At 38.2% G+C, this 25,182-nt stretch overlaps 1 protein-coding gene across 9 annotated transcripts in view; it reads right to left on the reverse strand.

Annotated features, from left to right (window-relative positions):
- mthfsd (methenyltetrahydrofolate synthetase domain containing) overlaps window positions 1-25,182 on the reverse strand; it is a 142,854-nt gene that overhangs the window by 78,654 nt on the left and 39,018 nt on the right. For 5 of the 9 annotated variants that reach the window (XR_014030605.1, XR_014030606.1, XR_014030610.1 and 2 more), the window contains exons 3-6: window positions 16,376-16,489; window positions 16,140-16,253; window positions 15,967-16,057; window positions 15,769-15,881 (exon numbers count right to left, since the gene is read on the reverse strand). Coding sequence is in view for 3 of the 9 variants with exons in the window: in XM_081372065.1 (XP_081228191.1) it covers window positions 15,769-15,881; window positions 15,967-16,057; window positions 16,140-16,253; window positions 16,376-16,489 (432 nt within the window). In the remaining 6 variants the exon portion in view is untranslated. Of the gene's footprint in view, window positions 1-7,029; window positions 7,088-15,768; window positions 15,882-15,966; window positions 16,058-16,139; window positions 16,254-16,375; window positions 16,490-25,182 lie in introns of all 9 variants that reach the window. The other 4 variants (XR_014030607.1, XR_014030608.1, XR_014030609.1 and 1 more) reach the window with 2 other exon arrangements.

Below are 25,182 nucleotides of genomic sequence, written 5' to 3' on the forward strand. Positions count from 1 at the left end.
CATACGATCTTCTTATCAACTCTCAAGGAGGATTATTATTCTTATAAACTCTCAAGAAAGGCTATTCTTCTGGTCATGAAGAATAACTTTCCTGTTCTATAAGATTACTAACTAGTAGGCTACTCAACAATATAAAGCTTGTAGCTTAAGATCACACATTTAAGATACTTTGTTCGGTGAGCAGCAGACCGAGACAATCAAGCGTATAATGGGTTTTAATAAATGAAATTATAAAACATACAACTACATTTAACAAAGAATATATATATATATATATATATATATATATATATATATATATATATATATATATATATATATATATATATATATATATATATATATATAACAATAACGAAAGTAAATAAAGAAAGAAAGAGCAGATCACAGAATGGCAAAATATCACAAACAGTTAACCTTTGAGAGCCAGCAAAGAATCAAATCACCTTAAAGCAGGGGCAGACAACCTTAAAAGCAATGAAATCTCAATAGAAATAATACTTGCATGAATCTTTGGTGCTGAGCAAGAATGCGTGTGTGCGAGTGTCCGTCCTCGGTGTGTCCGTTAGTTTGAAGTGTTCTTTCGGTTCTTCTGGAGCACGTGTCATTCGCGGGAAGTTCAAATGGTTTACTTGTAAGCAAAGTTGCCGAAAATTCAAGACATTTCACTCGTAGATAGAAATGAATGAGCCCTAGACTAAAACAAGGCAAGAAGCCGGAGATAAGACTAAGACAAAAAGCTAAGAAAACAAAGGTAAGACACAAAATAAAACTTGGAGTGACAAAACAAACTTGGAGAGAGAGGACTTGAAGAGAAGACAGATGATGAGCCACCTTCATCGTCCTTTAAGGACATCTTAGTCCAAACCTTTTTTGGATGAACCAACCAATAAAACTCAGAAAACTTTGAACGGGAGAGTCTCTCTTTGTCTCCTCTTGACAGCCTAATTTGCATGGTTTATGATGGTGTTAGAATTCGTCATTTCTACTCCAAAGGATGGTAAACATAGTATAATACATTTTATTGTAACCTATTATATATATTTAGCTTAGGCAAACCGAGAGGTTTAATTCGGTACCAAGATAGATATTTCTGGAAGATAGAACAGTAGAGATACATTCTTATTCTTGAATATAAGTTCAGCTACACAACTAGAAAGTCATAGGCTAATATTAGGTGGGAAACATACATACATACATACAGGAATATATCATATACCTTTTGGAATTACTTATATTCTGAGTTAAATGCAAAGAATGTTTGTGAATGTGTATTGTGGCGTCTCGGATAGGTCTCTCCATGCCACCTGGCCTTCTTGCTTAGCTTAACGATCTGTTTGAAGCTCACGAAGGAGCTTGGAGGTGTTTCTGTTTAATTTCTACCATGACACTAATGTGTCAATGGAGCAATTTGATCCAGACTCATTGGCGCTAAGACGGTGATTTATATGAAGGAGTCCAATAGGTTAAAAGCTTTCTGAAACTTAGAATGAATAAGTCATCGTGATTTCGTCCGGATGCTACAATAGCCAGACAATATATTACTACAAGCATCTGATTTCTCATATTATCATTTAATTTCTCAGCAATAAATACAGACAAATATCAATCAGACAAGCAAACACGGCCTGGATGACAGCTATGGTGTGTATAGCGCAGTACCAGCCTGACCCGCTGCTGAAAATTTATCTGATAATGCGATCCCAGTGGAGAGATAGCCCGTGAGCGCCTCTCCGATCTGAAGCAGCATCATATAATCGCATGCCTTCGCACCCGCGATAGTCGAATGGGACGACGTTGAGGGCACAAAGACACATGATGTGTGTGTGTGATATATATATATATATATATATATATATATATATATCCAACGCTGGATACTCTTATAGGTTACGTCCGTGGATCACGGCTGAACGCGTCTTCTCCGCATTCATTTACAAACAAACATTTTTTCGCCTATCGTGCGTCTACACCCGTACCACTAAAAAGACGGATTATATCTAAGACGTAAGCCATAAATTAGTATTAATATTGATAGCATCACTGGTAGCGTCGTTGCTAACTTAACGTACTGTCCATCTGTTAAAATGGCGAATATATCAGATGTAAGTAGCCTACCTTTTGGTGCAGGTGAAGACACATTTGAGCTGCACGCAGTGCAGTCCGAGCTGGAAGCTGTTGAGAAACAGATCCACGACCTTTTAGTGAGACAAGCCGAGCTGATAGACCGGCGTTTGGCTCTTGAAACATCACGCGCCGATGCACACAAATCAGAGATTAACGTTACTAACCCGCTGACTCCGACCTCGTCTACTCCGTGCGTTACTCAGCATCGGTCCCGCGCGCCGAGGTCGCGATCAGCCATGGTCTCGTTCACTCCGGCTCCAACATGCCACCACGAAGCCTGGATGGTTCCGCAGCGGAAGACGCGAGTCAGGTCTAGACCAAGAAAACTGTCTCCGACCCTCCCGGTTTTCGAGATATCCACACAAAACCGCTTCTCCCCTCTTCGCGAAACAGAACGCGATGCTGTGATCATCGGCGATTCCATCGTTCGACACGTACACGCTACGTTAAATAAAAGTAAGGTGCATAGTCACTGCTTTCCTGGTGCTCGTGTTTCTGAAATCGCCGCTCGCGTTCCCGAGATTCTGAACGAGCGCGTCGGAACTGTGGTCTTGCACGCAGGAGTGAACGACATCAGGCTGCGCCAGACGGAGGTTCTGAAGAAAGACTTCAGGAATCTGATCGATACGGTACGCAGCACATCGCCTGATATAACGATCATTGTGTCAGGACCGCTTCCCACGTACCGACTAGGTCATGAAAAGTTTAGTAGATTATTCGCGCTGAATGAATGGTTAATGTCATGGTGCAGTGAGCAGAAAAATGCTCTTTGTAAATAATTGGAATCTGTTTTGGGAGCGTCCTAGGCTTTACCGTGCTGATGGCTTACACCCAAGCAGATTCGGATCGGATCTTCTGTCAGATAACATCTCCAAAATGTTAAATACCTTTTGACTAGTAACCAAAAGTCCAAATCATAGTCTCTGCTGCACCAATTTAACTGATATAAATAGTGTTGAACATTGCATAGAAACTGTGTCTATTCCTCGTTTAGTGAGATCAAATAATAAATCTACTGCAGGATCTAGAAAAAATCTAATTGTTATTAAACCAGAGAATGTTGCTATTAGTAATCAAAAACAATTTCTAAAGCTAGGTCTTCTAAACATTAGATCACTCACACCTAAGGCAGTTATTGTAAATGAAATAGTCACAGATAATAGCTTCGATGTACTTTGCCTTACTGAAACCTGGCTTAAACCAAATGATTATTTCGGTCTAAATGAGTCTACTCCATCAGGATACTCCTATAAGCACGAACCCCGTCTGATTGGTCGTGGCGGCGGTGTTGCAACAATCTATAGAGATATTCTCAATGTTACTCAGAAAACGGGCTATAAGTTTATTTCGTTTGAAGTACTTGTACTAAATGTTACGCTCTTAGATGTTAGAAAAACATCCCTATTATCTCTAGCCTTGGCTACCGTATATAGACCGCCTGGGCCTTACACTGATTTCCTAAAAGAGTTTGCAGATTTTCTCTCAGACCTATTAGTTAATTTCGATAAAGCATTAATTGTTGGAGACTTTAATATCCACATAGATAATTTAAATGATGCGCTAGGGGCTGCGTTTACAGATTTATTAAACTCCTTTGGGGTCAAGCAAAACGTTACCGGACCAACTCATCGTTTTAATCATACACTCGATTTAATTATATCACATGGAACCGATCCAACCGATATAGATATCATTCCACAAAGTGACGATGTCACTGACCATTACATGGTAACTTGCATATTACGTACCCCTGTAATATATCATGCTGCGCCGCGTTATCGATTAGGCAGAACAATCCTTCCATCCACCATAGATAATTTTTCAAATAGCTTATCTGATCTGTCTCAGCTGCTGCCTGAACCCAAACAAACAGATGAACTTGAGGAATTAACTAGCATTATGAGCACCATTCTCTCTGGAAAATTGGATATTGTTGCACCCATTAGACTAAAAAAGGTCAGAGAGAAAAGTAAAGCACCATGGTACAACAATACTACGCATGTTCTAAAGAGAGAAACCCGTAATTTAGAGCGTAAATGGAAAAAAACTAACTTAGAGGTCTTTAGAATCGCGTGGAAAGACAGTATGTCACGTTATAAAAAGGCCCTAAAAGAGGCCAGAGCTGAGCATCTCCGCAAACTAACAGAAAACAACCATAACAATCCTAGGTTCTTATTTAACACCGTGGCTAGACTAACAAATAAACAGATGTCTCCTGAACAAAATATTCTGTTACAGTTTAGTAGTAATGATTTCATGAAGTTCTTCACTGAGAAAATAGAAAACATCAGAACCACAATTGTAAACGTTCAATCCTCAATCGCGCCTTATAACTCAGCCTCAACTATCACCCCGCAAGAACAATTACAGTGCTTTACAACTATAGAACAAAAAGAGTTAAGTAAACTTATCACTTCATCTAAAACAACAACATGTTTACTAGATCCTATACCAACTAAACTATTGAAAGAAGTGTTACCTGTAGTGGAAGAGCCTCTCCTCAATATTATTAACTCGTGTTTATCATTAGGTTATGTTCCAAGAACATTTAAACTGGCAGTTATAAAACCTCTCATTAAGAAACCACAATTAGATCCACATAATCTAGCAAATTATAGACCCATTTCAAATCTACCTTTTATGTCGAAAATACTAGAAAAAGTTGTGTCCGCTCAACTGGGCTCTTTCTTGCAAGAAAATGACACCTATGAAAAGTTTCAGTCTGGGTTCAGGCCGCATCATAGCACTGAAACTGCGCTCGTTAAAATCACAAATGATTTACTTTTAGCTTCTGACCAAGGCTGTATCTCAATATAAGTTTTACTTGATCTTAGTGCTGCGTTCGATACTATAGATCATACAATACTCTTAGATCGACTACAAAATTATACTGGTGTTCAAGGACAAGCATTTAGCTGGTTTAGATCGTATTTATCTGACCGCTACCATTTTGTTTATTTAAATGGAGAAAAATCGATCATAACTCCAGTAAACTATGGAGTGCCGCAGGGATCTGTGTTAGGCCCTCTATTATTCTCAATATATATGCTGCCACTTGGAAATATTATAAGGAAACATGGAATTAGTTTCCATTGTTATGCTGATGACACTCAAATCTATATTTCATCACGGCCAGATGAAAACGCTAAATTATCCAAATTGACAGAGTGTGTTAAAGATATAAAAGATTGGATGACGCGCAATTTTCTTTTATTAAATCCAGACAAGACAGAGGTAATACTTATCGGTTCAAAAAACCACCCACAAAACCTCTCAAAATACAACTTTAACATAGTAGGATGTCCTGTTACTTCATCCTCTACAGTAAAAGAACTGGGTGTTATACTTGACTGCAACCTGTCTTTTGAAAATCATATTTCATATGTTACAAAAACAGCCTTTTTCCACCTTAGAAACATTGCTAAGCTACGTAATATGCTATCAGTTTCTGACGCAGAAAAGTTAGTTCATGCATTCATGACCTCAAGACTAGATTACTGTAATGCTTTATTAGCTGGTTGTCCTGCATCCTCAATAAACAAGCTACAGTTAGTCCAAAATGCTGCCGCTAGAGTTCTTACTAGATCAAGAAAATATGATCATATAACACCAATTTAATCATCACTACATTGGTTACCTATAAAGTCCCGTATTAATTACAAGGTATTGCTACTGACTTATAAAGCCCTAAACGGCTTAGCTCCAGTCTATTTAACCGATCTTCTATCGCCCTATAATCCATCGCGCTCTTTAAGGTCACTAAATTCGAGGCTTTTGGTCATACCTAGGATATCCAGATCCACCAAAGGAGGGAGAGCATTTTCACATTTAGCTCCAAAACTCTGGAATAGTCTTCCGGATACTGTTCGTTGCTCAGACTCGCTCTCCCAGTTTAAAACTAGATTAAAGACGCATCTCTTCAGCCAGGCATTCATATAATACTTTTAATCTTACAGTTAAATCCGGTCTCTAGTTCATAAACGCCAGAGGAGAACTGGCCCCCGACTGAGCCTGGGTTCTCCCAAGGTTTTTTTTTTTCTCCATTAGGTCACCTGATGGAGTTTTTCGGTTCCTTGCCACTGTTGCCTTTGGCTTGCTCAGTTGGGGATATTTGGATATTTAATTTAACTAATCAATCAACGATACTATTGATCAGCATTACCAAACATGGACGTTCCATTAGAAACAAACATTGATGTATTGTTTTAATTTATTACTGTGAAGCTGCTTTGATACAACCTATGTTGTGAAAAGCGCTATATAAATAAACTTGACTTGACTTGACTTGACATATAGGAGTAAAAACACAGCCTAATGTTTGGCGTGTTTTGCTTTTCAGAGTTTTGCTTTTCGTGCTAGTGGCAGAAAACATTTACTGAAGCGAACACCAGCATATTCCAGGTCCTGCCAATATCCAGCAACTTCGCACAGCCATTGAAAAGGAGTGGACCAACATTCCACAGGCCAATACAGTAAAACTGCACATTTTAGAGTGGCCTTTTATTGTGGCCAGCCTAAGGCACACCTGCGCAATAATCATGCTGTCTAATCAGCATCTTGATATGCCACACCTGTGAGGTGGATGGATTATCTCGGCAAAGGAGAAGTGCTCACTAACACAGATTTAGACAGATTTGTGAACAATATTTGAGAGAAATAGGCTTTTGTGTACATATAAAAAGTCTTAGATCTTTGAGTTCAGCTCATGAAAAACAAGTGTTGCGTTTATAATTTTGTTCAGTGTATTTAGCTTTGAAAGGTTGTCTACCTGTCTATATTTCATATTTCAACATGTTTCCATCGATTTCATATATTTTAGTCTGGCAATAGTTCTACTAGTACAATGTGAAGTTTATGAAACAATAACACACTACCTAGTATAAGTGAGAATACATTTCTTACCTTAAAATCTTCTGGAGTAGGCCTAAATCCAAAGTAAACTCACAGCGTGTCTTCCAAACTTGATGAAAAGCAGAGGAAAGATCAAGTTTGATGGTTTATTTTGAGGTGACGTTTTCACAGGGATGATTAGCATATGAATTACTTGTGCGCTCATTGCTGTAGTCACATTACGGATATCGAGCAGACGCTTAAGAAACTGTACCTCTCGTTGGTTTCATACGGATGACAAACAGAGAATATTTGTGTTTAATATGAATTACTTCATTTAAAAAATAGACCCTTCAAGCTTTCTAAAGACATTTGTTGACTCATGTCTGTTTGGCAAGTATTCGTTGAGTTACAGTTTTTCTGTTGCGTTTCAGTATGGATTTCACTGAGACACGGCAGAATGCGCATCATGTTTATATTCTTTATTTTACTAAAAGCACAACATTTTGTTTTATTGTGAGTGTACACAAATAAAAGTAGTTTCAAATGATGTATAACACTTACAACAAAGTTATTTGAGTCTCTTTCGCACTGATAAGGAAAAAAAAAGCGACCACCGACCCCTGGGGGTAAACACCAGGTGAAAACAGGGCCTTGGTTTTAATCCAGATGTCTGCTGAGTGAGCAATTAGCAATCAAGAGCATGCAACAGAAGTGTGGGCTCTCTCTCCCTCTGTCAGTTAACTAAAGTTAACTGTCAGTTAAATGTGTATTTTATGTGTATTTTAAATGTGTATTTAAAATAGGTCATTTAAGTAGAAGAAATGTGAAGAAATTTTTGAATTTGGAGCTTTCTAGACTGAGAAAAGCCAGAAAATGTATTTTTGGCTTATGTGGATGAAAGACAACAACTCCCAGAATGCACTTGCTTCGCTGCCCTAGGAGGCCACGCCTACCGGTTAGAGAGCGCAGTTGAAAACAACAAGGCTAACTTAGCCTACGTGATGAGTTTGCCAGGGATTTGCGGATCTCTAGAGATCGCCCAAAATGTCCGGGATTCGGCTTTTGCGTTCTACAGTCGCCATTCATTCATCATGTGGCGTCATTACTGAGACGTGCCGGGTCTCGCGTCTCTCACGGAGGAGCGGGAATTTTCTTAGCAATGTTAAAACGCACATCAACCGATCACTTACTTGTTTAGCGTTCATGTAAACACTACATTCAGATTCACCAATCGGAATGAATTCAGTTAGTTACAAAAGGTGTGCATGTAAACAATGAATGGCGACCGCAGAACGCAAAAGCTGGAAAGGTGGAAAGCATGGTAATTCGAAAATACTACAGGTTTTCTACTAATACAAAGCTTAATGCTAAATCCTGAAGTATCCCTTTAACGTTAGAAATATGTGCCGTATTTTACCTTCTTTGCTATTGACATCTGACTGAACTACAAATTTTCCAGCGATGTCTGTGAATAAGGGATGCACTTGATAAGCTTGTGCATATGTGCCGCTGCACGCTCAATCCACTCTGTGTGTTTCACTTATCAGCTTGCACACATCAGCTATATACTGTAGGTGTGAATATTTATTTTAAGATTCCCATTTATTATTTATTTATAATTATTTATCCTATGTATTATTTCGATACATATACTTCATTGACATCCTTCACTGATATACCCATTCTGCTCTATGTTTGATGGTAATGTGGTTCAACCAGAGAATGTCTAATAGGAAGAGAATTGGCACTCTCTGCTTACTTCCGGGTTCTGGACTGGTTGCAGTAACACGTCTCTATCCATGCGGGGGCGCTCGCGAGCGAGTGCAGAATGAATGGAGGTCTATGGCGAAATACCCCTCAAAACCCACTTTTCTCAGGATATAATTTTTTGTCTAGTAATTTGAATGTTGTATTCGAAAGGAGATGCAAAGAAATTACACATTGCTGGGTGTTAGATTTTTTTAGAGTCACTTATTTGGTTTAAAAAGTCTTTTAAAATGTCAATGACGTCAGAATGCTGACGTCATTAGCAGAATGCTAGCGTGTTATGGGCAACAACAACTCAACCTGTAAGAAATCGAAAAGAAGTAAGTACTCGTTCATTCAACTTTCGACCTATAACCCATGTTGAACTTGCAAAACCTACAATAAAATCTGAGATTACTCAACGGCATTTGGGTGAAAGAGACACATTTAGCCGTCTAGCCCCATTGACTCCCATTCAGTCTGCACTCGCTCGCGATCACCTCCAGTGGAATTCTAATGGAACTGCAACCAAAATCAATACAATGGGGCTGAATAGGGAGTGCCAAGGCTCTCCGTAGACGGGCTCTGGTTCAACTGACTGCTGAACCACAGGCCCCAAACCTTTCAGGTTGTGGGTTCAACTCCCATGTGGCACATGCCCAGACCGCAAGAGGTACTGTGGCCAGAATAAGTGCAAAACATTCTTTATGAATAATCTAATATGAATTGATCAAATATGACATGCGGTGCATTTATATACAAAATCTTCTATTTTAAATTCCTCCTTACATCATCTACTGAACCTCGACAGCTAAGTGAAAGCCTGTCATCCGAGTGGCACACAGCGATAAGCATGCAAGCAACATTCTAAAGAATGTAGGTTCCATTTCTACGTGTGTGATGTTGTGTCACTTCGATTCCTTAATTACTTGGGTAAGCATTGTACTAAACTTACTTTCTTTTAAGTCTGTTTTAAATATAAGGTGTTTTTATATTTATTTATTTTTATAACTAAAACGGCTTAAATAAATTTTTGTAACATATGTTAATACTCATTGAGTTATATATTTTGTTTATAATCATTTAATTTAAAATATGATAAGTTCCTTTTATAGACCCAGTGTGTGTGTGTTCAGGTATTCCCTAACGTTGTGTGGACAAAATGTGGTCGAAAGGATAGTAATACCACAAGTTTTTTGCCCTGAGCTTATAAATTATATGTATTTATATTTTTTGAAAATGTTATTCACATTGATTTTAATAGACAACAGCCTGATTAACTTTCTAACTTATGGAGAAACATCTACTACAAAACTTCCAACAACTTATTTTTATAACTAAAACTGTTTAAATTGTTTTAATAAATGTTGACTCGCTAGTAAATAGCAAAAAAATAATTAAAAAATTAAAAATCAAAAATGTAAATATTTAATGTTTTATCTCTGTTTATTGATCAATTTATGTCTATTACATGCTCTGTCATGTAATTTTAGGTAAGCTTACAGTTCATTTAATCCAATACTGAAAAGTATAAAACTTTACTATATTTCTAAACCATCTGAAGATAAATCAAACCGTATTGAGCCATTTACTCATCACTATTAACTTATTAAATAATAAACTATTAATAGAATAATATCAAAGAGATTTTATATTTCTACTTATTGCATTTTTGTAAATCAGTTATGGTCATTGCTGTGTAAGGAGCTCTTTTCCTGCTCTCTGAAAAATGTAGGTGCTTTTTATATATTAATTTAGCTAAAACTATTGTAATTGGTTCAGTAAATTTAAGTAAGATGTTTATTTTTACATTATATATTTTATTTATAATAAATTTAATATATTTTATATTTTACTCAACCGTTTGAAATGTGCATTTCATATTTCACCTAATGTTGATTTAATTAGAATATATATATATATATAACTAATTAAATAAACTATTAAATAATATAATAAGATCAAAGAGAGGGAAGGAAGATTTAGCTTTTCATAAGAATCAATGAACCTGGTGTATATAAAATTTAGCTCCCTGACCATGTGTTTTGACGCCTGACTGTTTCCTGAAGACACAGGAATAAACATCTTAATCTATTGATCTTAAAGTGAATAAGTCACTGACACATTGGTCAGTGCTGAGGTGTCAAATTGGGTTCTCAACATTTTGTGTTCTCCCAGACAGGATGGGAGACAGTTGTCTGGGGATGTTTACATTTGATCACTCAATGATAAAACTTAAGAAGTGGCCATCCTGCCTTTTAATTGTTTGATAATTTTAGCAACACATGGCAAACCAAATACACAACACCACACAGAGAGGAAAGGGACGGTGCCCCTGCTAAGATGGAAACAATCCTCATTTTCAATTTAGCAAATGGACTGCATGCATCTCAATTCAACTCTGGTAACATATGGTATCATAAATGCACTCAAACAGTCAGGAAACGGAGGTCAAAAGGTGACCACCTGTAGCTCATAAGTCTTGTCATAAAATGTCATAATTCATAGGTTATAAGTTATTTTTACAAACTCCCTTATAAACTACTAGCACGCCTTCCAGACCGACAAAATAAAGTGAAACTGGATTTGAAAGGCAGTGATGCCTGGAATCACTTTGATCATGAATACAGTTAAGTACAAAATGTGTAGCGCCAATCTGTCATATGCATAGCATTATGAGAACACGATTGTAATAGATTAAAATGTTGTAAATTCTTAAGTGCTTTAGTTGCCTGTGTATCAGCACGGTCTTAAGGGAATCCACAACGACAGTTATCGCAAACTAGCGTGGTCAAGTTCACGTGAGTATTCGTGTCCTTTTGTGCAGATGTAAGTTGCAAAATTACTTTTATTTGGTCTATCTGATTAATCTCATGTAGGACGTGTTTGGTTGAGTCTATTAACCAGCTAGCAAAGCGCTGCAGTTTACAAGTTTCATTTAAAGTTTCTCGTTAGGCTTCGAAACATGCGCAGTGATGACTGTAATCACTTTGATCATAAATTAAATTAAGTGCAAGATGTGCCCTATACATTGCATTATAATGAGAACAAGATTGTAATAGAATGTTGTAAATTCTTTCTGCTTTATTGCCCGTGTATCAGCGAGGTTATTAAGGGAAGAGCGAATCCACAACGGGAGTTACCCTTTCAAACGGTCATGTTCACGTGCGCATTGGAGTCCTTTTGTGCAGATGTAAGTTGTAATAATAGGTATATACCTGATTAATCTAATATAGGATGCATTTGGCTGAGTTTATTAACCCTCTAGCAAATCGCTGCAGGGTGGTGTTTATTCACAGTTTCAGCTCAAATCCAAGGCCGGATATTATTGACTGGGTTTTTGAAGACGGCCAGTTTCTAACTCATGATATAGCAGTGTTATTTTTTCTAGTCATATGTTCATGTTTTTATAGACATGTTTTCATGTCATTTTTATTTGTCAACATTAATTTTCGTAACAGTCTTAAAATATTTTCATTATCTCCATGACAGACACGCCCTACCCCCGAGTACTTTTTTTTTTTGAGACCCATCAATGATCAAAATGAGAAATTGAAAAAAAGAAAAAAAAAGCCCATCCCTAGTTGACACTACAGCGGACATTGTTGCATGAATGTAACCATTTAAAGGTGCCCTAGAATGGATTGTTTTATTTAATGTTTCCTGGGGTGCCCTTATAATGTTAGTATGTTTTTTAGATCTAAAGTTGTTATAATTTAGAAATAAAAGGCATATTTCCTTAGCCTGGGAAAACCCAGACTACTTCCGGCGAATTTCAATTCTCTCTTCAGGATAGTCTGGAGAAGAGCCCATTCAAACTCATTTCTGTGCCGCCGAAATCGCGGCACCAATCAGAAACGTTTGGGGAGGGATTTACATGATGACGACAGCGCAGCGACGCTGAAGGAGTTCTCACGCAGTGAAAAATACATTGCGGAGCAGAGAGGAGACTGACAACACGCTGGCAGACAGGACAGAGCAGCCTACTTTTCGGTTACGTTTGATATTAAACATATTAAACAAAGTCTCAGCTTTCAAATTTGGTAATTTTTTAAAAGAAATTTAAACAATAAATACCGTTTTGTTGCTCTTTAATGTGCCGTGACAGATCGCTGTAGAGCATCAGTTAAAGCTGTTCTTGTGAACCGATCATCTCTTCCTTCTAGTTAATTTATAGCCTCAAATAATCATGAACAAACATAAGAAGGAATGTTGTTTTAACCACGGAAAGGCGTCAGTACACTCCGTTTTTCAAGTTCAAATCCTCCTATGTTAATCTACTCTCCTGACTGCTTTGTCGGACAAAATGGCGGATGGCGAAGTATGATTGGTCAGATCACCTGTCAATCAAGCTGAGCTACGTCGGTTGGTGACGCCCCTTTGGAAATGATTCGTCTACATAGCTTCCCCAGACCCTTCACTCAGTTTCAACTGAGAAGGGTCTGGTTTTAACCAGGCTAATATTTCCTAGCCTGATTTCATCCTCTGATTTGAACACTCTGTTTGAAGGGGCGTGCCTGCTGAGAGACTTCAGAGTAAACGCCCACTGCTGTGATTGGCTGACATGCTTGCATATGAAATATCTGGCATTACATGTAGAACTATCTGGAAAACTTTTACGTTATATAACGTTAGTTGACAGCTTTTATACGTTTTTACTATTACAGCTATCGAGATTAACGAATCGTAAGAAGTTTTTTAAGTATTTAGATCTATTCCCATCACATAAAAAGTTGCAGTGATGAGCATTGAGCAGATGACAGCCTGTCGATCGCGTGAATGAAGATCTTATAACTGCAACGCAGTTTCTGCGAGAAACGACGTGAAGTTGAGCGTTTAGTCACTGGATTGATTTCCTGATGCATAAACAGTATTGAACAACTTTGAGAGAAAGATTATCTGTCTGAACCTGAACAATTACGCATCAGAAATTCACATAACCCACTGGTTCTCCAGAGGCTCGGATGAAGGAACTAAAAAAATACTTTTGTGTTAATTTGTACATCCAAACACTGAGCAACTGCCATACTTTGTTTGCTCGTTTGCAAGCCTTGATGTCTCTCGAGGAAAAAACAATATCGCGCTGGATCTAGATAACACAGTGTAAATCATTGTTAATAAAATCACTACTTACCGCTTGCAGGAATATAACGTTAGTTGAAATTGCCCCCTTTGTCAGTATGAGACGTTGAGAGAAGCCTGGCTGCTTGATATTGTTTCAGGTTAGAAAAACAGTCCGTGGTGAAATGGGCAGAGCAAACTAACAACTTCGAATTAAACTCTAGCGGTATCCGATTATAGATAGATAGATAGATAGATAGATAGATAGATAGATAGATAGATAGATAGATAGATAGATAGATAGATAGATAGATAGATAGATAGATAGATAGATAGATAGATAGATAGATAGATAGATAGATAGATAGATAGATAGATAGATAGATAGATAGATAGATAGATAGATAGATAGATAGATAGATAGATAGATAGATAGATAGATAGATCTGCCATTTTCCCTATGATCCTCGCTTGTTTCTTCACCTGCAGAACTTCCGATGATTCGGCTGCGCAGTTCCGCCTGGCATTGAACATGGTCTGGCATATGCAAATTTTTGGAGGCGTACATATTAATGATCCCGACTGTTGTGTCACAGTCGGTGTTATGTGGAGATTCGCCTGTTTTTCAGGGGTGTTTTTTCAAAAACGAAATTTAAATAAGAAGGAGAAAACTATGGTGTTTGAGACTAACTGTATGTCATGTCCATGTACTGAACTCTTGTTATTTAACTATGCCAAGATAAATTCAATTTCACATTCTAGGGCACCTTTAAAAGAAAAAGAGGTTATCATCACTTTTGTAACATGGGCAGTACTACATTCTGTGACGTCATGGGGTTGGCTGTGTTGCCTGAGCTCAACAGATACAATGGTAGAGAAACAGTGAAAGACAGACAGTGGAGGACAGTGAAAGATAAAGACAGAGACAGGGAAAGATGGAAACTGAAAAGCCACAGGGCATCAGAAGAAAAAAAGGAGGCCACTATTGCAGTGTTCCTGGATGTAAAAATTAATTTCACAGTGTTAAAGCAAAGGACAAGAGAGTACATTTTCCTACACATACTGGTGGCACCACTCTACGTCTGTCCGTGCCGTGTCTGAGTTTGGACTGCTGTCTTGAACTGAAAGTGACGCGTCCGGTGTGCGATACCTGTGAGTTGGTAGACGCCGCACGTATTGACACTTCTCACGCAGGACTTGAAATGCCCGCACATGCATTCAAAGCAAATCTATAAAGCATCAATTTAAAGGGATAGTCAACTCGTTATAACATGCAGTTATATTTTTTTTTGTTACAACTTCTCTGGTGTACTTCCATGGCCTGTATTTGATTTGTTGCAACCTCAGCTGCCCTGCTTATAATCAATGGCTTTGCCTAATATGAGTTTCCCTCAGAAGCCACTCTTTCATCCTAAGATCTAGTACACTGAATTTTTTTTCTTCTTTTTTTTTTCTGATCATATCATTTTTAGTCACACCAAATTCACAGTGTTTACACTTCTGGCGAATTTCTATTATAAATCTGTCAATTCTGACCATGCTATGACACTCAAAAAAAAAAAAAAAAAAAATTACGACACTCTCTGAATGCACGAATGATCTGTCATGTTGGACTTTCCTCATCTGCAAATGTTACTTTGACATACTTTGACAACTTTGACTCTCTCCTCTTTGTCATCTGATTCATATTTACTAGATATTTCACCGTAAAATATTTAGAATTTAAACAGTTTATCTTAAACTGTTTATCTTAGTATATCTGAAACTTTGTAGTGTGATAAAGGTTTATTCAAATACACAAAAAAAAAACAAAAAAAAACAAAACAAAGATGCCTATCTTTATCCTACAAAATGTAAATCTTGTCCTTGTGTGGTTTATTGAGGATCTTTTAAGAGTTATAGAAGTTTTTTCAGTTTTCATTTCAAGCCTTAATTTTGCATTTCCATTTGATTTACCACAATGAGTAAAATCTGACAGTGATCACAGGCTACATTACTAACCTGGCAATCATGAACAATAGTGACGACCGTAGTGGATTCACTCACGGCTCCCATATATGCCATCAGAGCATATTCCAAGTCAGTAAAGCCTTCACCTTTTCCGATTCTGTAGCCTAATGGCATTGCATATTGTTAGTTCATTGTATTATGAGAAGAAAATAAAAGATACTCAAATCATCCTAAGGTGCAGAGTTTTACCTTTTTCAGATACAGCCACAGATCCAACTATGACAAGATCCACTTGAACTTTGTCATCTAAACCAATCGGGACACTGAAATCTTTAATACCCTTTAGGAAAGAATGTTTTAATTGAAACATGTGAGGGAGCACAATGCAACAATGCATAACTTAAGAATATGCATGATGTCACCTGAGAAGTAGAACAAACACGCAGTTCTTGTTTGGTTGCACCTTTTGGTGGAATGATCCTGTTAAATAATCCAGTTCTTAGCCGAGGTGTTGGAACAAGCAATGTTTTTCTTGCCTTTATTCAAAAATAAAATGGGACATGAATTATGTCATTAAATTCAATGTGTTAAATGATTATATTTACAACCCAGAATAGCCCACAGGTTGATAATGGTACCAGAAATCTAAATAATATACCTGCAGAGCAGTTAATCGAACCCCCTCCAGTGGTTTATCAGGACCCACCTTGACTGCAGCAGTTTTGGTGAAGACCTCTAAGAGTGACACCTTACCACATGCCTCCAGTGCACCCTGAAAATTGGATTAGGACTGGATTAGATCTCACTTCAGTGGAACTTGATTCTAAAATAATGAAGCATGCATGTTCCTTAGGTCTGTCTGGATTCACTTTGAGGCTTGTACAGTGAGCAGTCTGTAATATTTTGTCTCTTTTTTTTCGACAAAGATATTGCATGTTGATATTGTGATGGATTTTTAATAGATAAGATAGTAAACTATCTTTTAAACTAACCATGATTCTAACATCTAAAACTTACTTCCCTTTTTCAGGCCTAACATTCTAACATTTGAACAAAATGTTCTCTGAATATTGTGCCCATGGAAAATTCTGAAATGCTGACCATGACAATATCAAAAATATACTGTCTAGAATAGTCTCATGACATATTGAGTAATCAAATTAACTTCTAACCCTTTTCTATTTTTTCTAATGAAATGAGATTTAATTTTGCTCCTACCTAGTAACAGAAGGGTTTGCATATGAAGAACCAATCAAATTGTCGGGAAATTATGTAATGTTTCATGTCATGAGATCCTACGGCCGTGATTAAAGGTGAACTAAGTAACTTTTTTACCTTAACTGAACAGCTTCGGAGTCATTGGAATGGTTATATTACTTATTTCGGGTTGAATGGTGGTCGTTTCGCACCCCCCTGGTGCCCGTGAGCGGAAAATTCGCACTTGCAACTGAGACGGCGGGCCGCCGGCAGCCGCGGCAGGAAGTATCGCGTGATATCAGGTCTCGCGATGTAAACAATTGCTTTACGGCCAAAAGAAATCTGCTCAAATACTGTCATTATTGCGCTCCCTCACGCTGTCCGAACCCAAAGGAAGAAGACGTTTTAAAGAATGTCCCATCTGCTTTGATGTCGTTGATCTACTAGCCTCTGGTGTCTGAGAATCACCAAAGAGTTTTTACAACAGTGTTGTCAAATATCTATTCCGAAGCTGTGGGGGGAGCTCTAGAGAGAAACGTGCGAGCAAAAAGCGAGAATACAGCGAAGAAATCCCGAAGCTACTGAGTGCTGCTTTAAAGCATATTCGAAGGCATTGTCTGAAGTCTGTCGGTTATTATTGCTGTGCAGCAAGTGAGAGTTAGGGAACTCTGCCGACGTCCATGAGGAGACGCGCTAGAGTATAAATATTAATGAATGGGGACATCGATTGTAGACGAGACCCAGATACAGGAAACTAACGTCGGTTGTAGACGTTCGGGCACGTCGATTGTAGACGAGATCCAGATAAACTAACGTCGACTAGAAATGTTCTACGACTGTAGATGGATTGAGCTGGCTCTCCAACTGCAACTGTAGGTCTATACAATTATTTAAAGTGTTTAATCTATTTGATTTTGAAAGTTAGGTTTACGTTCACTGTGTTAAACTCAAACACATGGCGACTGCATCGGACAATTGAAAATTGATATCTTAACGTTTAGCCTAGACACTGTCGCAAGGATAATGCCACAGTGTGTCAACGTTCAGTAGCTTCTGTCGTCGTCAAAGTTGTTACTGTTCAGATTTGGTGGTATTCCACCCCAAATAATATACATGTTCCCCATACAATTCATAAACAGCTAAGGCAGACAAAAAAAGTATGATTCTCTGGCAAGAGAGGGGTGTGAAAGTGTGTGAAAATGAGTGTGTGAAAGATGGTGTTCTGAGAGACACCAAGACAAATAAATTATGTCAATCAAAACAACTGTAACTAAATTTATTAAGTGGGCCCACAGGGTAAAATATGCCAAATAAATAATGGCCATGGATGAATTTGGCTAACTGCGCAGCACATAACTTGGGAAGACAGAGAGCAAGCAAGCTTGCCCTGTCCACCCCACATTAACTTTTTCCTTTTGCAGGATGTCATGATGGATCCCATCGAACATAACTGATACTGTTCCAAATGTATAAAATGTGACAATACAGTGATAATAGGAAATTACAGTATTAGAGATTGTTTTGGCTTTACAGCAGCTCTAGGATAAAGTTATTGTCCAGCTAAAGTTAGTTTTGATTGATTGATTCACTTCCGTTGCAAAGTTCATTGGTTATTAACTTAGGGGCCGCTAACACGACACCGTTCGAACAGTAAACCCTCGGCGCGCTCCGGCCGCCCATCTGCACAAAACAGTGCCTGGTGGCTCGAGAACACACTCCCGGAAATAGATTCCAAGGTGCAAATGATTATCAGTTATCTCTGCGCAAACCTACACCGACGACGCGCATGTAATATGCACAAGTAATTTGTTGATGGTTAATTTGTAAAGAAGGACTACACGCCTGCGCACATATATATTCAAACACGCATGCCTATGGAATATATATGTGCGCAGGCGTGTAGTCCTTCTTTACAAATCAACCATCAACAAATTACTTGTCTGGCCTTAAAAATGTATAATGCTTATGTATCGCGTCCACGTAGCCACGTAGTGACTCTGTACAGATAAAACGACTACGTTTTATCTGTTCAGAGGTAAAGGGAAGGGAAGGAGGCCTTCACAGGGGAGAGCCTAGTTGACACTTCAGGTCTGCGTTGTCATTGTGTCCAGGCGCAGGTCCCATACAGCCTGGATCCGGTGGACTGCGGTAAACCTCGGGATAAACAGAGAGACTAATATTAACATCCTTCTTAGGATGTAACAAGTACATCAGGATTTATGGGAAGTGTTCCCGGTTCCGGGAACATTGAATTATAGAAGTCTATAATGTGTTATGTGTATACTAGGCCAAAGATATGTGTTTTTAGTCTAGATTTGAACTTATATAGTGTGTCTACTTCCTGGACAATGTTAATAGGAAGACTGTTCCAAAATTTTGGTGCTAAATAGGAAAAGGATCTACCACCAACTGACCAGAATTTTGAGATCGCAACAGACGTGTAGGATTATACTGGGGAGCTAAACCATTTAGTGCTTTGTAAGTAATCAGCAATATTTAAAAATGTATATGATGTTTAAAGGTGCTCTAAGCGATGTCATGCGTTTTTTAGGCCAAAACATTTTTTGTCACATACAGCAAACATCTCCTCACTATCCGCTAGCTACCTGTCTCCTGAACACACTGTAAAAAAAACACAGTCTCTGTAGACAGCCCATGCTCCACAAACGGCAACAAAAACAAACTGGGCTAACCCGCACCACGAAACATAAACTGTTCCAGCCAATAACCGACAAGAAGGATTTGGGGGGTTAGTGTGCGGATGAGGAGGAGGGAGAGTCTAGCTGGCCTCCATTTTGTGTGACAATACTTCGAACGTCAAAAAGAAGTGACATCACACAACATCACTTAGAGCACCTTTAATAGGGAGCCATTGCAGTGTTGACAGAACCGGTCTAATATGGTCATACTTCCTGGTTCTGGTAAGAACTCTAGCTGCTGCATTTTTGACCAGCTGTAGTTTGTTTATGAAGCGTGCAGGGCAACCACCCATAATAACATTACAATAATCTAGCCTTGATGTCATGAACACATTAACTAATTGTTCTGCATTTGTCATTGAGAGCATATGACGTAATTTAGATATATTTTTAAGATGATGCAATTACACTAATGCCAATATAATTTTCGAGTCTATTCAAAAGAATGTTGTGGTCCCCATTTGGTATCAAATAAGCACTAAGATCGAGTAACACTAATAGAGAGATACAACCACAATCGGATGATAAGAGCAAATCATTTGTGACTCTAATGAGAGCTGTCTCAGGACTATTGTACTGTCTAAATCCTGACTGAAACTTGCAGATATAATTTCTTTCTAAAAAGGAACATAGTTGTGAGGATACTGCCTTTTCTAGTATCTTTGACAGAAAAGGTAGATTCGAGATTGGCCTGTAATTGACTAATTCTGTACGATCAAGTTGCGTTTTTTGTTTTAACAAGCGGATTAATCATAGCCAGCTTAAAAGTTTTTGTTACGTATCCTAGTGACAAAGATGAATTAATGATATTAAGAAGAGGACCTATGACCTCTGGAAGCATCTCTTTCAATAGCTCAGTCGGTATAGGGTCTAACATACACGTTGTCGATTTAGATGATTTAACAAGTATAGTAAATTCTTCCTCATCTAAAGCAATGAATGAATCAAATGTTTCCTCAAGGAGACTACAATGCGCTGCCTGATGCAATACTGTAGTAGACTGTTTCATAGTTACAATTTATAATTTATAATCTCCCTGATATTATCAATCTTGTAAGTAAAGAAGTTCATAAAGTCATTACTGCTGTGCTGCTTGCTTACTTCTGGGCTTGAAGCTTTATTTTTCGTTAGTTTAGCCACTGTTTCAAATAAATACCTCAAGTTGTTTATTTTCTTCTAATAGGGTTGAAAAATAAGCAGATCTAGTAGCTTTTAAGCCCTCTCTGTATGCAATCATGCTCTCTTTCCATGAAATATGAAATGCCTCTAGTTTTGTTTTCTTCCAGTTGCGCTCCATTTTTCTGGCTGCTCTCTTAAAGGTTGTATCAGTAATTTCAGGCCACATTCCACATTCATCTAATCTTTCCTAGCGGATCGTTAGGAAAGATTAGATCACATTCATCTAATCTTTCCTAACGATCCGCTAGCTGCCCGCCCCATAAGCATGCCGTCAAAAACTGCGTCTCTGTAGGCAGCCTAGGCTCTGAGATCTGCACACAAAAACAAGTGGTTTCACCAACCGCTCAAAACCAAAACAAATAGTGTTCCAACCAATCACCGATAGGGAGTGGGTGTTGTGAGGTTAATCCCTATCGCTGTAGCTGAATAAACAGAAGATTGAAACGCTTTGATTAAACATGACTTATAAATACACGACTGCCTTCTTCTGTGTCAGAAGCTCATCATCTCACAGAAGGAGGAGCTCAGCTGTCGTTATGAAGTGAGTTTGGAGTAAATGCATGTTATTAAATGTTGTCAGTTGTTGGACAAGAGGTTCATAAAAGCTTCTAATGTTTTGGAAAGATGTTTGACGCCTGTTGTTTTTTTCAAATGCACGTTATAAGTGACAAACTCACAGTGCTTTCAGATAGAGTAGGGCTGGGCGATATGGAGCAAAAAATATCTCTCGATATATTTTGCTATATCTCGATATACGATATATATCTCGATATCTTTACAGGAAATAACCCCCCAAAAACTACTGCAAAAACAAATATGCCAAATACCACAAAGTCTTTTTTTATTGAAGTGCAAATAGGTAGGCAGTTCATGTAGGAACAAAGTGTTTCTGCGACATTAAAAAAAAAAAAAAAATCCCTGTATACAAAAATAATAATTTAACTGTAAAATAAAGGAAGAAATAATACATATTGCACTATTTTAATAAACCTGTATAGAAATATCATTACTAATTTTGGCAAATAAATAAAAAAAATGCCATATCCCCCAAAAACTGCACAACTGTAGAGTAAAACATTAATTAAAAAAAAAGTGATACAAATGCATCTAAAAATTGACATGATTGTTACAAAATCACACTGTCTGGGGCCTCTGGAGAACTCAGAACAACTGCTAGCATAAAGTTTAAAGGTGCCATCCTTCAAAAAAAATAAATTCATACACCACATTCCATACCAGACGGGGGCAGTATACCTCCCGAAAGTGAGTTGGTCTACTCTAGAGTATGAATATGACATCTTCAAGCTACTCCCCTTCACCTTTACCAGTGAATATGTTCATATTCGTTTTGTTCATATTACATTTTTATTGTTAGTTTAAATTACATTAATTTGACAGACAGCATTCGCTGATGTTGACCAAGCTAGCGCCAACGTAACTTAACAGAGCTGCCAACTCTCACGCATTCACCGTGAGACACACGCAATTGACACTTTTCACACGCTCTCACATCACACATCAATTTTCTCACGCACAGAAAAATCGCGAAGCAAAGAGGACACGGATACCGACAGACTAGACAGAGCAGGTTAGTTATGATATAAAAAAAATCTCAGCTCTCAGATTCTGTCAATTTTATTACTGAATTCAAACAATAAATACCGTTTTGGCGCTTGTAATTGTTACACGACAGATCCCTATCGCACGTGAACCGATCAACTCTACTAACGTTAGCTAATAGTAAAAAAAAACACGAACTCTGTTGAAAGATACAGTAGGCTACAACTTACCAAAATGTATTCCTCATACATAATATCGACCAATCAGTGTTTTTTATCAGCGTGAAGAGGTCAATAACACAGCTGGAGAACAATTATGTCAGATTTACCTCAGGAAAGCCATTTAATAAACATAATATAGGTCACGTAGTTGGCAAGAAAAAAGAGCTATAGAGATTGTGCTATGTGTACTATTACAATACTATATTTATGTGCGTTATATATACGTTTATCGAACAGCCTTCGATACGTTTCTATGTTATAACTTCCCGAAAAAACTACACAAACATATAAAACAAACTTATAACGAAATACTAACAGCATCTTACTTAACGTTACCAATCCAAAAGAAATGTTGCAAGTTTGGAGTCGAACCTCATTTCTTTCATGTCCATTAGTTGTCTCCAGCGATGGAAAGCAGTGCCAATGTTTACTCTGGTTCTGTTCCTTTTTTTTTTATCAGATTTTATTTGAATGTAGTAGTGGGCTGTAGGCTACTTTCCACACGATTGACATCAGGTTCAAGTATGCCCACAAGTCGTGCGAGTTATTCGTGTATTGCATGTTTGACTGACTGGTGGTTATGTTGCCCGCATACCGCCTCCCATGGCCGAAACTGGTATTACAACACCTGTCGGGCCGTGGCTAGTAATGCTAATGCTAATTAAGGTTGATATCTCTGCAGCACTATATCTTGACATTTTTTTAATGACATCATCGCCCTTATTTCTTCTCATTCTTTTGATGCATGTAGGTCATTTTTTGGATATTTTTACCTCAATTTTTACATATGGCACCTTTAAGGTAAAAATAACTGCCATTATATTACAGTATCTTACTACTATGCAGTTAGATAAACTGTTCATTCATTACATCACTTTACCTCTGTCTTTATCCACCTTTATCCTCTTCTCTTCTTTTTGGCACTGTATCTATAGCAGAATAGGTAGGCTAATGCTAATTTATAATGTGTCATGTAAATTCGGCCATCCGTCACAATCAGGAAACTTTCACCGTGTCTAGACCTGGCGCGAGCTGCCAGGCCCGTTTCTACAGTGGAGCATGTCAAGTGTGAGTGTGTTAAGCGCCCTCAAACAAAAGCAATGCGGCGAGAGGCGACGCTACAAAAAAAATTACCAACAACAACTGATCGCGCGCGCGCTGTTTCTGACGCACTTCAAGCACTCGCTGGGCGGGGAAAGATTGATGTGCCTGAAAAAATCACGATAAGCCATATCGATTTAAGTGCATGGAAAGTGCGATTAATCGTTCAGCCCTAGTTAATACATGATGTCACTAACAAAAATACTTAAGGTCTCCATTCACAGGTGAAAGCAGCCAGGAAATGGTTCACTCCACAAACAAGGTCCAGTGGGGTGCGGTTGTGATCCCAAGGAAAAACTTGCAACTTACAACAAGGTTGGAGAGTGTGACACCTGGGTCCAAGCCTCTCACCTTAAACTACACCAACCAGCCTCAGCAAACCCCACACGCCTTTATTTGGCTTAATCAAACTATAGGGCTGAGTATTGAGATAGATCTCATGATTTGATTAATTACTGATTAATTTGAAACTACTTCAGGTACACATAAATTGAGAAGAGTTAAGTCTCTTAATTTGGTGGACTATAGAGACATTACTAGGCACATTACTGTAAAAATAATAAATAATCTAGGGACTATTACTGAAGAAACTTTTAAAATTCTAATGCAGATATCAAAGATGCTAAAAAAAAAATTGAATAGTTGCAATAGTTGTTCTCCAATAAGCACAGCCGTGTTAACTAGTTTTTGGTCATTTAATGTGATAAATGTAAAAAAATTTTTTTTAATGAAAATTTAAAAGACTACACGATTTAAGATGCTGATGACTGTTAAAACCTGTCATCAGAGTCTGTAAAAAAAGATCAGAATTTTCTTGTGCAATCCAATTAAAGCTCGCAATGCAAGGCGAAAAGAAAATTGGACTAATCCTAAAAATCTGTAAAGTATGCTATTGGATGCCGAAAAGAAAATGTACTTGGTTACTAACGTAACCTCGGTTCTCTCTAGAAGAGGGAACGAGTACTGCGTAATAACTTACGCTATGGGGAAATCTCTTTTCCGCGAGATACTGAAGCCAAAAATTATCCTTAATTTTGGAATAATGTAAAACGCGTTGCGGCAGCATGCAGACATAGGCGAGACAGCTCACGCGCCTATTGGCTGCCCTGCGGCAACTGCAGCAGCCTATCGAAAGGCCCCATCGTGACGCCAGCTCCAATGGGGGCGCTTCGCGCCCACTGCGTCACGTCCCGCCGAAACGGGCGTGGCCTTGGGCTATAAATATAGCTTTGACAGGCTGGTTTAGCTGGTTTTTCATCGCCGGAGTGAACCAGAGCGTGTTGCAGGCACAGCAAAGATACGCAGTACTCGTTCCCTCTTCTAGAGAGAACCGAGGTTACGTTAGTAACCGAGTACGTTCTCTTACGAGAGGTTCTCTCGTACTGCGTAATATCTTAAGCTATGGGGAACACAGTGTAAAACGTCGTGCATGCTGAGATCCAATACCAAAGTCCCAAGGGCAAGTGCCCGGGGCTTATATAGTACATGATCATCAGGGACTCACAGAG

The sequence above is a fragment of the Scardinius erythrophthalmus genome (assembly GCF_964197995.2).
Source record: "Scardinius erythrophthalmus genome assembly, chromosome: 8".
Taxonomy (NCBI): Eukaryota; Metazoa; Chordata; class Actinopteri; order Cypriniformes; family Leuciscidae; genus Scardinius; species Scardinius erythrophthalmus.